Here is a 17,579-nt window from a genome sequence, read left to right on the forward strand (position 1 = left end):
GTACTGACAGTTCCAAGCACTCTTAATTATTAATACTAAAGACCTCCTTTAATAATCTTTGAAAATTCATTTTTAGACAGCAATATGAATGTAACAAAGTTCTGACAAATATAAATAAATAATGTAAGTCTATAGTCATTCTTATGCTGTTACATTCTTATGCTAAATTACACTATGCTAGTGTGAACTTGTGATGAGTTCAAATGATTATGACTGAACTAGTGTTCAAAATACAAAATGTTCTACACAGTTGAGTTAAAAATCTCTTGACAATACATTAAAATATCTTCACCTGTTTCTCACATTAACAACATCATCTTCGCAGAGGAAGAAGTTGGTCCCTAGATCCCGTGTGTGGCATTTTTCTGTATCATGGATTGTAAGTGCCTTCAAAAAAGAGGAAAATATCTGTTGAAGTCCAGAATAGGACAAGGATGATCACTCATTCTAATATTATTTAGTATTATTATGTGAAAACAGACAATAACAAATATTAGGGGTATAAAAAGTGGAAAGATATAAAAATAGGTCTATAAGGAGATATGAATATATACATCTGGAAACATCAATGTGCTGATGAAAAACTAATTTAAATAGTAAGATTATGTACATTTATGAAAGTAGCATGTTAAAAATATTAACATACAAATATTCAGAAAATGTATATAAATATTTAAAAGTACTCTATGTAATAAAGACAATTAACAAAGTAGAAAAAATATTTGTAGCTTATACCAGGCCATTTCAAATCTCAGTGAAAAAGGGGCAAGTTATCTACAAGTAATATATTGAAAAAGAAAGCTAGGTGTGGTAGCACATTCCTGCAATCCCAGCATTCAGAAGGCAGAGGCAGGAAGATTGCTATAAGCTCAAAACCATCCTTGACTACATAGTGAGTGCAAGGCCAACATAGAGAATATAGCAAGACCGGTCCCAAAATCCAAACCAAAACAAAAAGAAATGTATATGGCACTTGAAAATATGTAAAGATTTTCAATACTGCTCAGGAATAAAATAACTTTTCTTACACATTAGAGTGGCATAAGTCCAAAAGTTTGCCAACATGCTCTACTGCGGAAGAAGAGATAAATCAGCCAATCTCATACATTTCTGATGGGCACATAAAAGGGCTCAACCACAATAGAAAGAAATTTAGCAATCTTTAGCAATAAGACAGATACATTTGTCTTTTGACACAGAAATTCCACTTTCAGGAGTCTATACCAAATCACTTCTCGGCCTTTTGGCTAAGATCAAGTGTAGGAGTCTATACCAAAGACTCACTGGGTATTAAATGTACTTCCATTAAAAAACTAAAAGCAGGGCCAAGGATTTAGGGCAGTGGATCTGCCACCTGCCTCGCAAGTGCAAGGTCCCAAGTTCGATCCTCAGTACCGCCCGAAAACTATAAGCAGTCTAAAATCAATCAAAATGGCCACCAAGTGGGAAAATTTGATGCAATATAAGATATATCCACACATTAACTATCCATAAGAAAACAATGAAATATACATTTGCACCTATGTAGTAATATTTAGGATAAAAAGCAAGGTGAAGAAAAGCATAGTACTTTATGAAAGGCAGGAAGAAATAAAAATATATACACATATACACAAATATGCATGTATGTGTGCATGTATTTGCTTGTATTTAAAAACAAATGAAGAGCAGGTCAGTGAAAAGGAGTGACATAATAAGTGAAGATAGGAATAGGGTAGAAAGAAGCCAAAATACTTTGTTTTATAAATATGACTTTGGATAGAATAAATCTCACAAAGGAGTAAAATTGAATCAAATTTTTAAAAAGCAACACCTAAATATTCAAAGAAAAATAAATAAATGAACTAAACTGTTTACTGAGTTGTTTACCTAACTAACAAAGGTATTATTTATAGTGACTTAAACAAGCAGTTAATTTGTCTGTCTGATCCAAGTGGGATTAAAAAAAAAGGCAAAATATACTTTAAGTGTTTTCAACAAAATATTGTTCATAATATTAAAATTGGTATATTGAAATTGTGTCATATAGGTAAACTACAATAAAGGACAAATAAATAATTAAGTTAATGTCATTAGGAAACAAGACTTACAGCAAGTGCGAAAAGATAAAAATAAGACCAAGAAAGTAAATATCCAATAATCTCAAATGTGAATTACAAATTTTTAGTTATATTTATATTCTAATTCTAACCTTTAAAATCAGAAATTTCAGTGTTTACTCAGGATCAGTGTTCTAGCTCTGACTACCAAACAGACTTTATAAATTGTGATAAAAACTACTGAGTTTGTCAAAAGGACTAAAACTGGAAGAGGATTTCAATAACCAAATACTGAATGATTTTAGTATCAATTAAAATAAAATTACAATGGATCAAAACACATCTAATATTTTTAAATCCAACAGTTCATTAAGATATATATACAGAGTTCACTAGTTACCGCGCAGAATAATAGGAAATCACTCATTTTTGAAAGCTGCAAATATAGAAGGAAAAATGAAATACAGATCCTGTATATTCATACATATACAATGTATACTTTTACAAAAGTAAATAAAGTGATGAATGGAAAGTTTTCTTTTTAAAATATTACTTTAGTCAACAAATGAGATGGAGGTAACAAGGTAACTGTTGCCCCTAAAGAAATAATCTAGGCAATGACTGCTAATGTCTAATAATCACAAAAAGAACAGCAGAGAACTGTATTATTGCTTTCTGAAGGGAGATCACAATATTGCTTACGAAGTAGGCTTGACAAAAAGGAAGCCTACAGATCAAAACATGTTTAGTACATGGATTTTACTAATTAGAACAAAATATGCTTTAAAAAACGTATTTTCAGAAAACTGGGAAAATCTGAACTCTATTAAGATATTTTAGGACTGTTCTAGATAGGCTTTTAGGATGGCCCCAAGGCTTCCCATCTCCTGGTTTTCAGGTCTTTGGGTAATGTCCTCCTCTTGAGTGTGGGCTGGACCTATTTCTCAGGTCAGGTTACAAAGACTATAACACCCTTTCTTGCCTGCTTTGATGAAGCAAGGTGCCATATTATCAGCTATACTACAGGGGGCCACTTAGCAAGGAAATGGGAGTAACATTTGGTCAAGTTCCAAGCAAGGAACTGAGGTCTTTAGTCCAGCAACTTATAAAGAACCAAATTCTGCCAACAACCAAGAAGAAGCTTTTGCCAAACTAGCCTCAAGATGACTGCAACTCCTACTTATACCTTGACTGAAGGCTTATGAGAGATAATCTTACTGAAGAACCAGCTATGACATGAACCCCTACCCACAGCAATGGAGCTAATACTGTTAAGCTATTAGATTTTGAGGTAAATGGTTTTATGGCACAACACAACACAATATCAAGGACTTATTACATTTTTAGGTGTGAAAATGGTATTGTGGTTGTGTTTATAAAAGGTATCTTTACCATTTAAAGAAATATAATAAAATATTTAAGGATGATGTTGTCATACCTGACCTAAGTCCTTCACAAACAAGAAAAAAGCAAACAGGCCACTTTCAGCAAATGACAGGCTATTTCTCATTAAACAGAAGACAATTTTCCTGGTGCTGAAAGTCCAGTGATTGTCTATACACTTGTACAGACCGCCCTTGGACTCAATCATAAACATTTCACCCCAGATTCCTTAACCCATTCAATACCTATATAAGCCTAATTCCTTTCCCAGTTAGCTGCTAATAGCTCTCTTCTGGTGTTAGCCCATCCACTCAAGGATGAAACCTCTCCCAGCTAGCTGCTGCTATTTCTCTCTCCCAATGTCAGCCCATCCACACATGGATATAATAAACTCGGCTTTTCCCACTAGCTGCTAAAGTCTATCCCTGATTTTAGTCTGTTTACTGGAATAAACTTTTCTTTCATAAAAGCCTGCTTAAACGAGTGGTTTCATGTGTACCATTTTTAACAGATATAATGTATGAGATTTACATCAAAATAATTTGATAGCTGCAGGAGTGGGGAATGGGAAGGAAACATGTGGAACAAATGTGCCCATGAGTTTATAACTGAAACTGTGTGATAGGTATATGGAGTTTTGTTAAACTATTCCATTTTCATCTATTTTTGAAATTTCTACAATTTTTTTTTTTAAAAAAATAGAGCATTAAAACATTTTTGCTATTAAACAAAAACTAATAAGCCAAAGTATAAACAAAATTACCATAACAAATAGGAAAAAAAGTACCTAACAATTTGTTGCTAAGGACATACATTTACTTACCCTAATGCCTGCAAGAACAAGGTTTTTTGCTATAAAAGAAAAAGAAATGTATTTTTTTAAATTTTATTTTATTGGTACATTTTAGGTATACAATATAATGACATTCATTATTGGAAATTTGTACCTTTACATAATCTCTCTTGGTTATTTTTCCCGCTTCCCTGCCCTCCCTTCAAACCCTCCATTCCTCCCTATTTACCAAGACTTTCTTCCCAATTCTCCATTTTCTCATATTGATTCCATTACCTTCTTTCCTTTCCCTACCCCTCCCACTTCCCCTTCCCCTTTGCCCCTTTTCTTCCTAAGGAAAAAGAAATATTAAGAATTCATATTTTATCATGGAGCTTAGTCACATCTCTGACTGGAAAACATTTTTTTAACTACTCAAAAAATATAAGTTCTTTGTAAATACGAGTTAGAAAATAAAATTTTGCATAATCATACACATATACAATGCTCCTAAAATTTTAATGTACTCTTCCAAACATGTTTTTATGAACATATCTATGTGTGCTACCATCATGAATGAACACAGAGAATGATCTTAATAGTATTAACATCACAAAAATAGAATGAGAGTTATTCTTAGTTCCATGTGGAAGAACATGGTAGTATCATAAAATAGCCTTGCCAAAAGAATCCAAGCGGAATCTGAACAAGGTTGCACATCTAATTTCTTAAATTCTTTAAATCATCTTAAGTCACTCAAATGTGTCACATAAAATTATGAATAGAAATACTGCTTACCAATTTCCAAACCAAGACCACCCATGCCACTTAAAAAAACATGGGACTTGGCCATCTTCTGCATTGCGGTGTCTCCAAGAACATATCTCTGTCGACTACATGAAAAACACAATGAAAAACAGAAAAAGTTATTTTACCAAATTATATATCCCTTAAATTTGTTTGCAAACTAATAGCCTAGATAAGACACTAGATTGATCCAGCATAGACTTGTTTGGGATGATTTGCAGTGTTTAAAACTTTCAAAATATACGACAAATTTTGAAAAATCAGATAATCTGGCAACAAGATTGACATTTTTTTTCTTTTCTTTTTTTGGTATTGAGGATCAAACTCAGGACCTTGTGCTTGTGAAGCAGGAGCAGGTGCTAAATTGCCACTGAGCTAAATCCCCAGGCCAAGATTGACATTTCTTCAAGGAAACAAACAGAACTGAGTAGGAGTTGCTCTCTTTTGATAGGACAGATTATGCATGCTAGATTTGTCGCAGCTTCACCCTTGCTGCTGCTCTCACTGATTCAGCAGCCTCAACAGACATGTGAATTTGTTATCTCCACTTACAACGGAAAACAATACTATATCCATCTTTGAAGATTCCAATGGATTCTTAAGAGGTTTATTTGAAAAATTCATTATACACAAGTTCAAAAGTCCTTGGGTAATATTTACTTTTGGAATTAAAACACATGTGTGTTTGCTTAAAAATATTTGTAAAATTTCCATATTTCAGCTTTTATATTCATATATATGCCTATAAGACTTAGCTCATTTAACTAAACTTCATAAACACAAGCCATCTTGTTTCTTCTTTCCTTGTACCCTACAAAACAGAAAAAAACCCAAACTTTTCTTTCAACCAGTACCCAAGATGTTTCTGAAGTTAAAAATATATGTATTGAACATCTAGTACAGTATGCATGAAAGTTTCTGACAGTCTTATTATCTATATTTGTGTACCCCTAAATAATATCCTTAAATTTTGCTTCTTTTCCAGCTTTATATTAATGAGATCTCCTTGAATGTCCTTTTTTAATTTGAGATTTATTTTAATGGATGCAACTGGCCAGTAATTTTCATTTCTGCTTTAGCCTTCTGTATTGCAATATTCAATTGTAATAATACACCATAATTTAGCTATTCTACCGTTTTGGACAGTTACCAATAATGGAGACTATAAGCATCCTTATAAATGTATCCTGGTGCACATTTGCAGTTGTTTCTCTAGTGTACATATTAAGGAGGGGAAATGCTGAGCTAAAAAGCACAGGTATGTTCAGCTTTATTAGAAAATGTCAATCTGCTTTCCAAAACAGAAGTATCAAATTATTCTCCTTTTGGTAATGTGTAGAAGTTCCTGTACTTTCACATCATTGCTGGGTAGACATGATTTTCACAAGGGTCTGCATACAGGGCTACTCACCATACAGTGTTTGTGAATTTATTTCTTCAAATGTTTTCTATGCTTATCAATTATCTTTCTACATTCTTTTTTTCTAGTTATCTGAAATAAAAATTCTTAGATTTTTCTAGAATACATAAAAATTTATTAAGAGCAGTCCAAATTTTGATATAAGTATTTGTATTATTTTCCAATTTTAATTGATTCTTTTGACTTATGTGTTAATCCAAAGTATATTTTAAAAATTCTAACTGGAGAATTTTTATTTTTTTGTGTTCTAGCATAAATGTACTGTGAAAAGATACACAATCTGTATGATTTCATTTTATGATATGTGACCATTTCTTTGAACAATTTTATAAACACTGTATGTTTTCCTGAAAAGAATGTATACTTTACAGTTAATGTGTGCATTAGGTTAATTTAATAATCAGGTTGATAAAACCTTCCATACCTGTTACTTTCTTTTTTCTTTGTAGTAACTTTATTTTTATTTATTAGAACATGTTTGTGATATATAATGGCTACCTTCACTGTGGGTACTTAGTACATATACATGAATTAATGAATGCAGAGAATGATCATTAATGGTATTAATGTCACAAATAGAAGTTGTGAGAGGTACTATTAGTTTCATATAGAAGAACATCCTGTGTTCTACTTCTTAATTCTTTATGTCCTTGCCCCCTTCAGCTCTTGGTCCCCTTCCCGTCTACAGTAGATCTATCTCCCTGTTTCCTTTTATCTGTCTTTTATTTTGCTCTTTATTTATACTTCAGATTTCTCATGAGAGAAAGTTTACTGTATTTAAGCTTGTGTGCCACTAAATCTTGTACTTTCAAGATGCATCCATTTTCCTACAAATAGTTCAAATTTTTCCTTTATAATGATATAGAGTATATAATATGTGGACCTCCAAATAATATAAGGAAAATACTGTAACTCCAAACCTGCTGGATATCTGACACACCAAGTTCGTGTTCTCTAAAATCGTAGAATGAAGTCTAGGATTGGAGATTAAGAAAGAGTAGGGAGAATCTGTTGAAAGAAAGATAGCTTCTGTCTAAAAGACAGAAAAGGGTCTGGAAAGTAGGTTGCCCAACCCTGCTTCTCAAGGGTGCCGGATTGAGCAAAGCCACAAGGTGAAGTGGATTTAAGATGGGACAAAACTATAGTCAACTAATAAAAGTATAGTCGCTTAGGTAATGCTGATCCAATGGGAAATCGCAAGGTGGGTATGAGGTGGGGTGAAACTATGGTCAACCAATAAGACTACAACAAGTATAGTCACTTAAGTGAGACTGGTTAAGTGGGGATCTAATGGGGAAGCAAGTCACGTAGTAAGCTACATGAAATGAACAAGGATTTTCCTGGAAGGAATGGGCCAGGGAGGTTTTGTTCCCCACCCAAGATGAAGGATGCCTCTTTAGAATATAAATCACTGCTGTTCATCCCTTGGGGAAGTATGTGGGTGTAGTTGGTTCCCTTTGCCTTGAAGCCTGGCCTTCAGTGAATGTGCCACAACTGTCTTCTGTGCTAAGGGCCCAGCCCTGCCTAACTGCTTTATAATATTTTCTTCCTAATTTAGCCATCTACAGTAATATTGGTAGTATTGTATGTGCATTGGGCTGGGGATTTAGCTCAGTGGTTTCGCTGCCTGCTGCACAAGCGCAAGGACCCGAGTTCGATCCCCGGTATCAAAAAAAAAGAACAGATGTATGTATATAAATACTATATTTTCCTTACCCATTCATCTGCTGATGTGTTCTCTTGAACCATCAACAAGCAACATTTCAAAAAATTCCCACTCTTGTTAAATTTGTCCATTCTCCTTAGGTCTCAGCACCTAAATAGTGCCTGGTATATCATAATATAGAAATAGTTAAATCTTACTTAGTTTTTGTCATGCCTGGCCTGAATAAGACCTTTACAAGCAAACAGGCCATTCTCTAAAAACAGGCTACTCTCAGTAAATAGGATAGATGGCCATAAAGAAAATTTAGGATGGTATACAATCTCCCCAGCACAGAGAAGTCCAGTGATTGTCTACACACCTGTGCTACTGTCCTTGGACCCTCAGTCATAAACATTCCCTATGATCACAGCCCCTTCCCAAAACCCTATATAAACTTAATTTCTCTCCTAACTAGCTGTTGCTATCTCTCTTTCTCTTTTAGTGTCAGCCCATCTACACACAGATGAAATAAATTCCACTCTTCACAGCTAGCTGCTGAAATCTGCCTGATTTCAGTCCCTGTTCTTGAAAAGGAAATAAACTTCTCCGTAGCTAAAGCTGGACTTGCTAACAGGGAAAGATGACTTCCCTCCATTACTTTTTTTGGGGGGGAGGGGGGGACTGAGGATTGAACTCAGGACCTTGTACTTTTGAGGCAGGCGGTGGAAACACTGAGCTAAATCCCTGGCCTCCTCCATTACTTTTAACATGCCCTGGCCTGCCTGGGTCCTGCCTCCCTCAAATATCTCTGGAGTTTTCTTTGTTCTGTCTTCCTGCCATATGCATATAAGATAAAACTCTGCACTGTGTTAACCAATGAACCTGCTGTATGTAAAATTCTGTAACCAATAAGGTTGCTGGGCCCATATGTAAATAAAGGATTGAAACTTGTAACCCCACCCCTTCCCTAAGTGTATAACAACCCAGCTCTGGCTAAGTTGGGAGGTCAGTCTTTGTGAAGAAGTCACAGAATGACCACTGGCATTAAGAATAAAGCTGTATATTTTGCCTCTGAAACTTCTGGGTGCGTCCATTCTCCTGCATTGAGCTATAACACTCAAGCTATATATCCTGGTTGGCACTTTGCTGTTACATTCTCACCTGGACAGGAATAAAGTTATTCTCACACAAAGCCTGTGTCTGAGTGGCCTTTCACATACTGTTTATAAGTTACTATGCAGTTTATGTTCTTTTAAATGCTTTACTTGTATTTACTTATTCCTTGCAAAAAATTCTGTGAGATAATTTGTATTATTCCCAGTTTTACAAATAGGGAACTTAAGCACATAGAAGTAACTTATAAAAAATGGGGGTAGGATTTTGTGGAGACAAATCAGGCTTACTGTTGCCAAACTTGACCACTGTGCAGACAGTGGCAAGTCAAATCACTTTATAAGGTTTATGGGGGAGAGTGTGAAACCCAAATCCAAGAATAACTCTTCTTTACCCAAAGAACAGCTACTCTCAATTCTCTTAGTTATTTCTTCTAATATTTGCCGTCTGATTTCTAAATTATGTACATGTTAATATTTTACTTATAACTTCCTACTTTAAAAAATGAATTATTTTCTGAAGCACAAATCTTAACAGATCATTTTCTTGCTTCAAAAACCGCTAGTGTTTCTTACTTCACTTACAATTAAGTCTAAATTCTTTAATATTAGTCCTTCCTTAGTGCTTTAATCTTTTCTCTTGTCCTGCCTATGTTAAACTCCACACTTCTGGTGTACTAAAGGTTTTCAATTTCCCAAATGTGGTATTAATACAGTTAGAAACATAGGAGCTGAATCACTCCCTTCCCTCCATTTAACTGTAAACAGCATTCTAAGGTTACTCCTGTTTCTATTATCCTAAGAGAGCTAAAAAATACTGTGACATAATAAAAGCCTAGGAGACTGCCATGCCCCAGGTCCCATTGAGAGATTTAGTGAGAGGCAGCAGAGGTGTCTGGCCTTCAATTACCAAAGCCTGAGTTACTGGCCATTTTTCCCCCCTTTTCTGTTGCTGTTGCTACCTTCCCTGTGATCTTCAATAAACACAGCTACTATTATGGTTCTGCTGTAGACAGCTAAGTTAGTTAGAAATATTATAGGCAGTCAGGAAGGGCTGGGCCCTCAAAGAAGTCAGCACAGAAGGCAAATGGAGGCACATTCATTGAAGACAAAGACAACCAACTACATCTACATACTTACTCTAGGGATGAACAGCAGTGATTGATATTTTAAACAGGCATCAAGCACCTGGGTGAAGGACCAAGCCCTTGATCCATCCCTTCCAGGAAATGTTCGTTCATTTCATGTACACTTTCTATGTGACTTGCTTCCCCATTTAATCAATAATACCTAAGTGACTATACTTGTTGTAGTCTTACTGGTTGACCATAATTCCATTCCACCTCATACCCACCTTGTGATTTCCCACTGGAGCAACATTACATAAGTGACTATACTTTCAATCTTATTAAAATCTTATAATAATATAAATCTTAAAATCTTACTAAAGTCTTACAGTAAGATTAAAAATCTTATAGTTCACTATAGTTTTGTCCCACTTTATACTAGCCTCACCTTGTGGTTTTACTCTATAAAACAACCTTGAGAAGCAGGGTCTGGGGGCAACCCACTTTCCGGGGTGCCCTTCTGTCTCTCTTAAGACAGTATCTTTATTTCTCTCAATAAATTCTTCCTACTCTTTTTTTTTTGGTACCGGGGATCGAACTCCGGACCTTGCGCTTGAGAGGCAGGCGCCGAAACCACTGAGCTAAATCCCCGGCCCGATTCTTCCTACTCTTAACCTCTCTTCTTCCTAAAATTCATTCTTTGATTTTAGAGAACACAAATGTGGCACGTCCGACATTTAGCAGGTTGGGAGTTGTATTTCCCTTATATTATTTGGAGGTCCATGTATCATACACCCTATATCAATTTGGGTATAGCTGTCCCTGAAAGCCTCATGAGGTCATAGGTGGGGCTTTTTCACAGATGGCTGGAACTAGAATGTGTGATGCTTAGCTAGAGCTGAGAGTGTACTTCAAGTAACTTGAGGTCCAGTAGTTATATTATAGCTGGCTCTATTAAGTGGGCATGTCATATATCAGAGAATATAGTCAGTAAGAAGAAATCACCAAGGCTGCCTACTTATAGAAAGCCCTAGATACTAAAAATTCTCATTTACAAGGAAACAAGACTGTCCTAGTTTTCACCTACTAGGTCTTGTGGGACTGTGTGATTCAAAAGTTAATTACTCCCCTAGATTCTGTTGTAAATTTGATGGTTGGAGTGTGTTTGCCTCGGGACAATGGACAATCAGTAATAGGGCGAGGTTACTCAGCCATCTGTTTGCCCTAAATCCAAATGTCCCGGGGCCCAGTATCTATAGGACAATCTGTAAACAGGGTGGTCCTAACTGTCAGTCAGGATGTCTGCTGAACATCAGCATGTGACAATGAGCCACTAACCTTTGTTCTTTTTTTTTTTTCTGTGAATCCACATGTTAAACCCCCCCCTTAACCCCCTATAAAACAACCTCGGACTCTGAGCCAGGTGCCTCTCTGAGCTATTTCGCTTCGGGAGTGCCGTCTGGCCAGACTAATAAAGGTCTGTTTTCCAACATGGCCGGTGTGTTCCTTCCCGGGTGGTCCTCGCTGTAGCTAGCTCCTTGGAGCATTTGGTAAGGCCTTGGTCTTACATTCTGAAGGCACCACTGGGATCCTCGGGTGTGCTCCACTTCAGCTCCTTGGAGCATTTGGTAAGGCCCTTGGCCTTGCATTCTGGAGGCACCGCTGGGATCCCTGGGTGTGCTTCACTATAGTCAGCTCCTTGGAGTGTTTGGTAAGGCCCTCGGTCTTACAGTCTAATTTTACCTCCTTGGAGCCACAGCAACATCATCTAATTCCTCTCTGATGGGACAACCCTTCAAACAATTGAAGATGATATTCAGGACTCAGAGTTGTCTCAGACTAACCTCTCCAATTCCTTAATTTCAAATATGACATCATTTTGAGTCCCTTTCAATCTAAGCACTTCCTTCTAGATGCACTTAAATTGCCTTCCTTATGCATCATACATTTATTAAAATACTGACTTTGAGCCAGGTACTAGCTGGAGTTCACTGTATAGAGATCAAAACTGCAACAATTTCATATGGGGAAGATGAGGATTATATATTAAGTAAGACATAACATAAAATACTTAACAAAATGTCTGTGCCACACTGCTTGAAACAGATAATCAAATAATTCTATAAGATTATTGTACAGAAGTACTAGAAACTGAGACTCTAGAATAAAGATAAAGTGATTATCTCTGTAACAGTGGAAGGAACAGAAAGCTTTACAAATGAGGTTCATCCAAGTTGAATTCAGAAGAATAAAAATTAGTTCAAAGATTCATCAAGAAAGGACGAAGCATTCTAGACTTCTAGACCAGGTTAACCAAAAAAAAGGCGTAAGAATGAATGTCTTATAAAAGACACGATATATACAATAAGACTTCTTCTCCTGGACCATAGTAAAGTAACAGGGACCAGACTTACTCTCTTGCCTAAAACAACTGAAAACTGTGCAAAACAAAACACAAAACCATACATGTAGAGATGGGGACCTGTAGGTGAGGAAAGAACAGAATAAAGGCCTTGCTAGGCTTTGTTAAGGAAATTAGCAGAAAATTTTATTAAAAACAGCTTTTGCCTCTGCAGTAAGATTCTCTGGCTAATGCCAGATACGGAAAGGCACCAGATATCACAAATGGCATAAAAATTTACAACAAAGGAAGGAATGCTCTCTAATGAGATTAATCAAGAAAGCTGACAGACAAAGCTCAGAGGAAACCAGGAACAGGGATGTGAGGATAACCACTCCCTCCTACCTACAATAAAATGGAAAAGAAAAAAAAAAAATAGAAAAGGGGTGGCTACCTAATTTAAAAGAAACTCTTATTCAGTATATAAAAATACACACATCTATGCATATATATATATGTACATATATACTTTTACTCTAGAGTCACTATATTTCTGTACTAGACACACACACATCCGCTTACTTCATCAGCCTAAACTGACTTTTCTATAAGGCTCCTCCTCACAGGCCTATAAATCCCAGAGATAAGCCCCTGAAAGGACAAATGGGCCAAAGGAAGTCAAATAAAGTCTACCAAAAGGAATGTGCATGGAGGCAAGGGTATGCAGGTTAGGCTCTTGTGGCCTGGGACGGTCCAAAGACAGCACAGCAAACCAATCCAATTGCAGGATGCAGATAAAGCAATGGAAAAAGGGAATTATTAGCATGACAAGGTAACAGTCAGATACAACATAACCACATTTACAACAGAATGTATATGCATATGTAACACAGCGACTGGTTTGAGCAAGCATAATCTGTGATGTTTTTTAAATAACAAAATGGCCTTATGACTTATTCGTCAGAATGTATCCCTATCCTTAAGGAATGCATGGCTGTATTAGTAAAGAAGGTCTCAAAAATTAGTGGTCGCAAATTATATGTTCAGAACCTAAAAAACGTTTTGAGAAACCCAAAATAGAAACTAAGTTACAAAATGGAAAAGTACTGAAAAAGACAAAAATCGATGAAGCCAAAAGCTGGTTCTTTGATAAGACAATAACTGATAAACCTCCAGCTAGAAAGATCCAGAAAAAGAGAGAGCAGAAAAATTACCACTGTCAGGAATAAGTAGGGGAACAATACCTCATATTCAATGTGAGTGGACTGGACACCTGCCTAGCCTGGGCTATACAGTGGTACCTTGGTTCACAAACTTAATTCTTTCCACAATTCTTGTCAGATGAGAACTCAATCAAATTCAGTGGTTGGGTTCAATGTTGACCTTATGGGGGAATGTGATTAGGTTCTCATCCAATTTGGTTTGCGACCAGAACCATAGAAAGAAGTTTGTGAACTGAGTTACCACTGTACTGAGTAAAGAGGAATTATCTTGGGCAGCATGTAATATAGTCAATGCATATAAATAACAAAATTTTTAAAAAATATTTTTTATTACAACACAAGTGTGTCCAATCCACAGGCTGCAGGTTAGATAGATATTAAATAGAACAGATATTAAAAAGAATACTCAGGGAATATTACAAAGTACTTTATGACACTTAACCATTAAGAAAATGGACACATTCTCTGAAAGATACACTAATAAAGGCCATACATGATAAATACATAATCTGAATATTCCCATATCTATTAAAGGCATTTACTCAGGTAAAGCTTTCCTATAAAGATAAATTTAAAGACAGTACTTTTTAGAAGTTAAAAGAAAATTTCCCATTCATCTTACAAGGTCAGCATTAACTAGAGAAAATCACTGAATACTCCACACAAACATCCTTGACATGCCTAGACACAAACTTTCTTCAAATATTGACACAGATTCACATACACGTGTGTAGTAAATACTATGAGTGGTATGGTCTGAATGTGTCACCCTAAAATCTGTATGGTGAAACCTACTCTTGAATATGAGAATAGTAAGAGACAGAGCCTTTTGGGAAGTGATCTGTGCAGAGCCCTCATAAATGCGATCAGTGCTCTTACAAAACAGGCCTGAGGGTCTGTTCACCTCTTTAGCCATGTGAACAGGCAATAAAAAGGTGTCATCCCTGCAGCACAGAGCAAGCTGTATGAGATTCCAATCTGCTGCAATCTTAATCTTAGACTGCTCAGTTCTAAAACCTGAGAGCAAGAAATTTCTGTAATTTATAAAATACCCAATATAAGGTATTTTGTTACAGCAGCCTGAACAAATGAAGACAATGAACAAACTAGTTTTATCCAAGAAATGGAATGTAAGGGTGATAAAACATTCTAAAACTAATCACTGTAATTCACTACATTAAGAAACAAAAAAAATATGGTCATCTCAGTGAATTCAGAAAGCTTCACTTAATGACACAGGTATGTATTGAGCAATAGGTCATTAGGTGATTTTGTCTCCAACATCATAGAGTGTACTTATACAAACCAAAATAGTATAGCCTACTATATTCCTAAGATGTACGATAAAGTGTCCATTTCCGTAACAGAGAAGTTTCATCCATACTGAAGATTTTTCTCTGGCAAGTAGTAATTTTCTTCCACAATCAGCATATCTAGTTTCCAAAAATTCTTCAAATCTTTAAATATAGATTTACTACTTACTTTTGTAATCAGGTAATGAATAACAATTTTTGAATCATTAAAACCACTCAGAAGTTTCTGTTCTACTTCTAGTCTCCTGATAGCTTTTACCATGAACAGCTGTAGAATTTAGTCCAATACTTTTTCTCCAACTAGTGACAGGATCATATGGCTTTTTCCTTTCCTCTGTTAAAATGATGACTTTTGGGGGTGGACCTTCCAATGCTGAACCAACACTGCCATCCCTATAACAAAACCACTTTCTACACCCTGCCAGATCTGACTTCCAATAGTTTGTCTTGTTAAACAGATTACTATCTATGTTCATACTTTTTTATTCTATTATCTTTATCCAGTTTTAGGATTAGCACAATGTTGAGTTCCTAAAATGAGGGGAGAAGTGTTCCTTCTTTTTTCTGCTTTAATTGTTTGATATAATTTATCAGTTAAAATGTTTATGAGCCTGCTGGTGTCATATAGGTAGGTTTTCAAGCTAGTAACATACTTTCTTTAATAGGTGCTATTCAAATTTTATATTTCCTCCAGAGTTAGTTTCATTAATTTGTCTTCCAAGGTACTTCTTAGAAGTTGTCAAATTTATTTCAAAAAAGATTTTTGTAATATGCTTTCTATATCCTTTTAAATTCTGTAAAATCTGTGGTAATGTCTCCTAGATCTTAATATTGTAATTTAAAAAATGTATAACTGATATTGTGTAACAGGAAGAAAAGGTCTAAAAGAGCAGGGGAATTGGGAGGGGTAGGGGAAGGAAAAAAAGGGAAAGGAAAAAATATGAGAAGAGGAAAAAAAATGGAAACAAGGTCTTTGCAAATAGGGAAGGGTGGAGGGGGTGAAGGGAGGGCAAGGGAAGGGGAAAAAAAATAAGAACCAAGATACTCATGTAATGGTACAAGATCCCAATGATGAATGTAACTGTATTTTATACTGAAAACGTACCAATAAACTTAATGGGGGGAAAAATAAATAAATAAATAAAAAATAAAAACCACTCAGAGCTAGCAGTACATTCAAAATCAAAGAGGGGTCTAGTATTTTTTGTCTCAACACTGCAAACAAACTTTTGGCTTTGCGGGTGCCGGGGATGTAGATCAGTGGCACAGCACCTGCCTGGCAAGCACGAGGTCCTGAGTTTGATCCCTGTACCAAAAAAAAAACCTTTTGGTTTTGGGTGTGATTGTCATGGTGCTGAGGGTATGCTTCTGTATCTGGTCTTCAATCGTGGTCATTTGAAGTTTCTCTACATGTCATAGAGGACCTTCTTGTAGTCTGGATTTTGTATGCTTTGAATAGAGGATTTTACATGCTTAGGAGCCATGATGAATAAAATAACACAAGATTAAACCAGGCACATGAAAACGATGCAACCAAGAAACATGGTAAACTTAAGATCTATGAGACTTTTGCTGGTACAGCATGGCACAGTGTTTGCAGTAAATCTTTTTTTAAAAAAAAAAAAAAAAGAGTGAACTCTATGATGAATATCATGTATATCTAAAATATACCAATAAATGTTTTGCTAAAAATGATAAAAGTATAGTAAAAAAAACTCCAAATATACTATAGTCAATATATATGCCAGTAACACAATTGTTCATTATCAAGTATTGTGTGGTACATAATTATATATGCTATACTTTTATTAATGCATAAAGTCTATGCTATAATTTTATACAATTTGCAGTGCAATAGGTTTGTTTATACCAGGATCACCACAAAAAGGTAGAATCTTTTTGCAAATGGGAAGGGGATCAAGGGATGGAGGGAAAGGGGAATAAAAGGAGAGGAAGGGGAAGTAAAAAGTATCTAAGATGTGTTATGTACCTGTACCAACTCCCCATGATGTACTGCAAACATGTACTAATAGGGCTCGGGATTTAGCTCAGTGGTTCCGCTGCTTGTCTCACAAGCGGAAGGACCTGAGTTCAATCCCTGGTACCAAAAAAAAAAAAACATGTACTAATAAAAATTTTTAAAAAGTGAAATGCTTTGCACTATGACCTTACAAGGAGTATAATGACCTCATTAGACAAAAGGAATTTTTCAATTATATTACAATCTTATCTATATGTAATCAAAATTGACTGAAACATGTGGTGCATGACTGTTTGACAAATCTAATAACCTATTCCCAATCAAAAACAAAAACCAGAAAAACAAAACTAAGCAAAACAGAAGTAGAAAGGAAATTACTTCCCCAACATAATAAAGAGCATCTCTACAATTAACATCATATTCCACCATTAAAGAATGTTTTCTATCTAAAATTAAGAAGGATGTCCACCCTCATG

At 35.6% G+C, this 17,579-nt stretch overlaps 1 protein-coding gene across 1 annotated transcript in view; it reads right to left on the reverse strand.

Annotated features, from left to right (window-relative positions):
* The window catches only part of Uba6 (ubiquitin like modifier activating enzyme 6), a 90,922-nt gene that overhangs the window by 67,149 nt on the left and 6,194 nt on the right, over positions 1 to 17,579 (reverse strand). Inside the window, exons 4-6 of the mRNA XM_021262289.2 lie at positions 4,993 to 5,087; positions 4,246 to 4,274; positions 293 to 387 (exon numbers count right to left, since the gene is read on the reverse strand). Of these exons, the coding sequence (XP_021117948.2) occupies positions 293 to 387; positions 4,246 to 4,274; positions 4,993 to 5,087 (219 nt within the window). The remainder of the gene's footprint in view (positions 1 to 292; positions 388 to 4,245; positions 4,275 to 4,992; positions 5,088 to 17,579) is intronic.

Source organism: Heterocephalus glaber, unplaced genomic scaffold, assembly GCF_053883595.1.
Source record: "Heterocephalus glaber isolate CG9 unplaced genomic scaffold, H.glaber_assembly_v1.0 deba00001509, whole genome shotgun sequence".
NCBI classification, from domain to species: Eukaryota; Metazoa; Chordata; class Mammalia; order Rodentia; family Bathyergidae; genus Heterocephalus; species Heterocephalus glaber.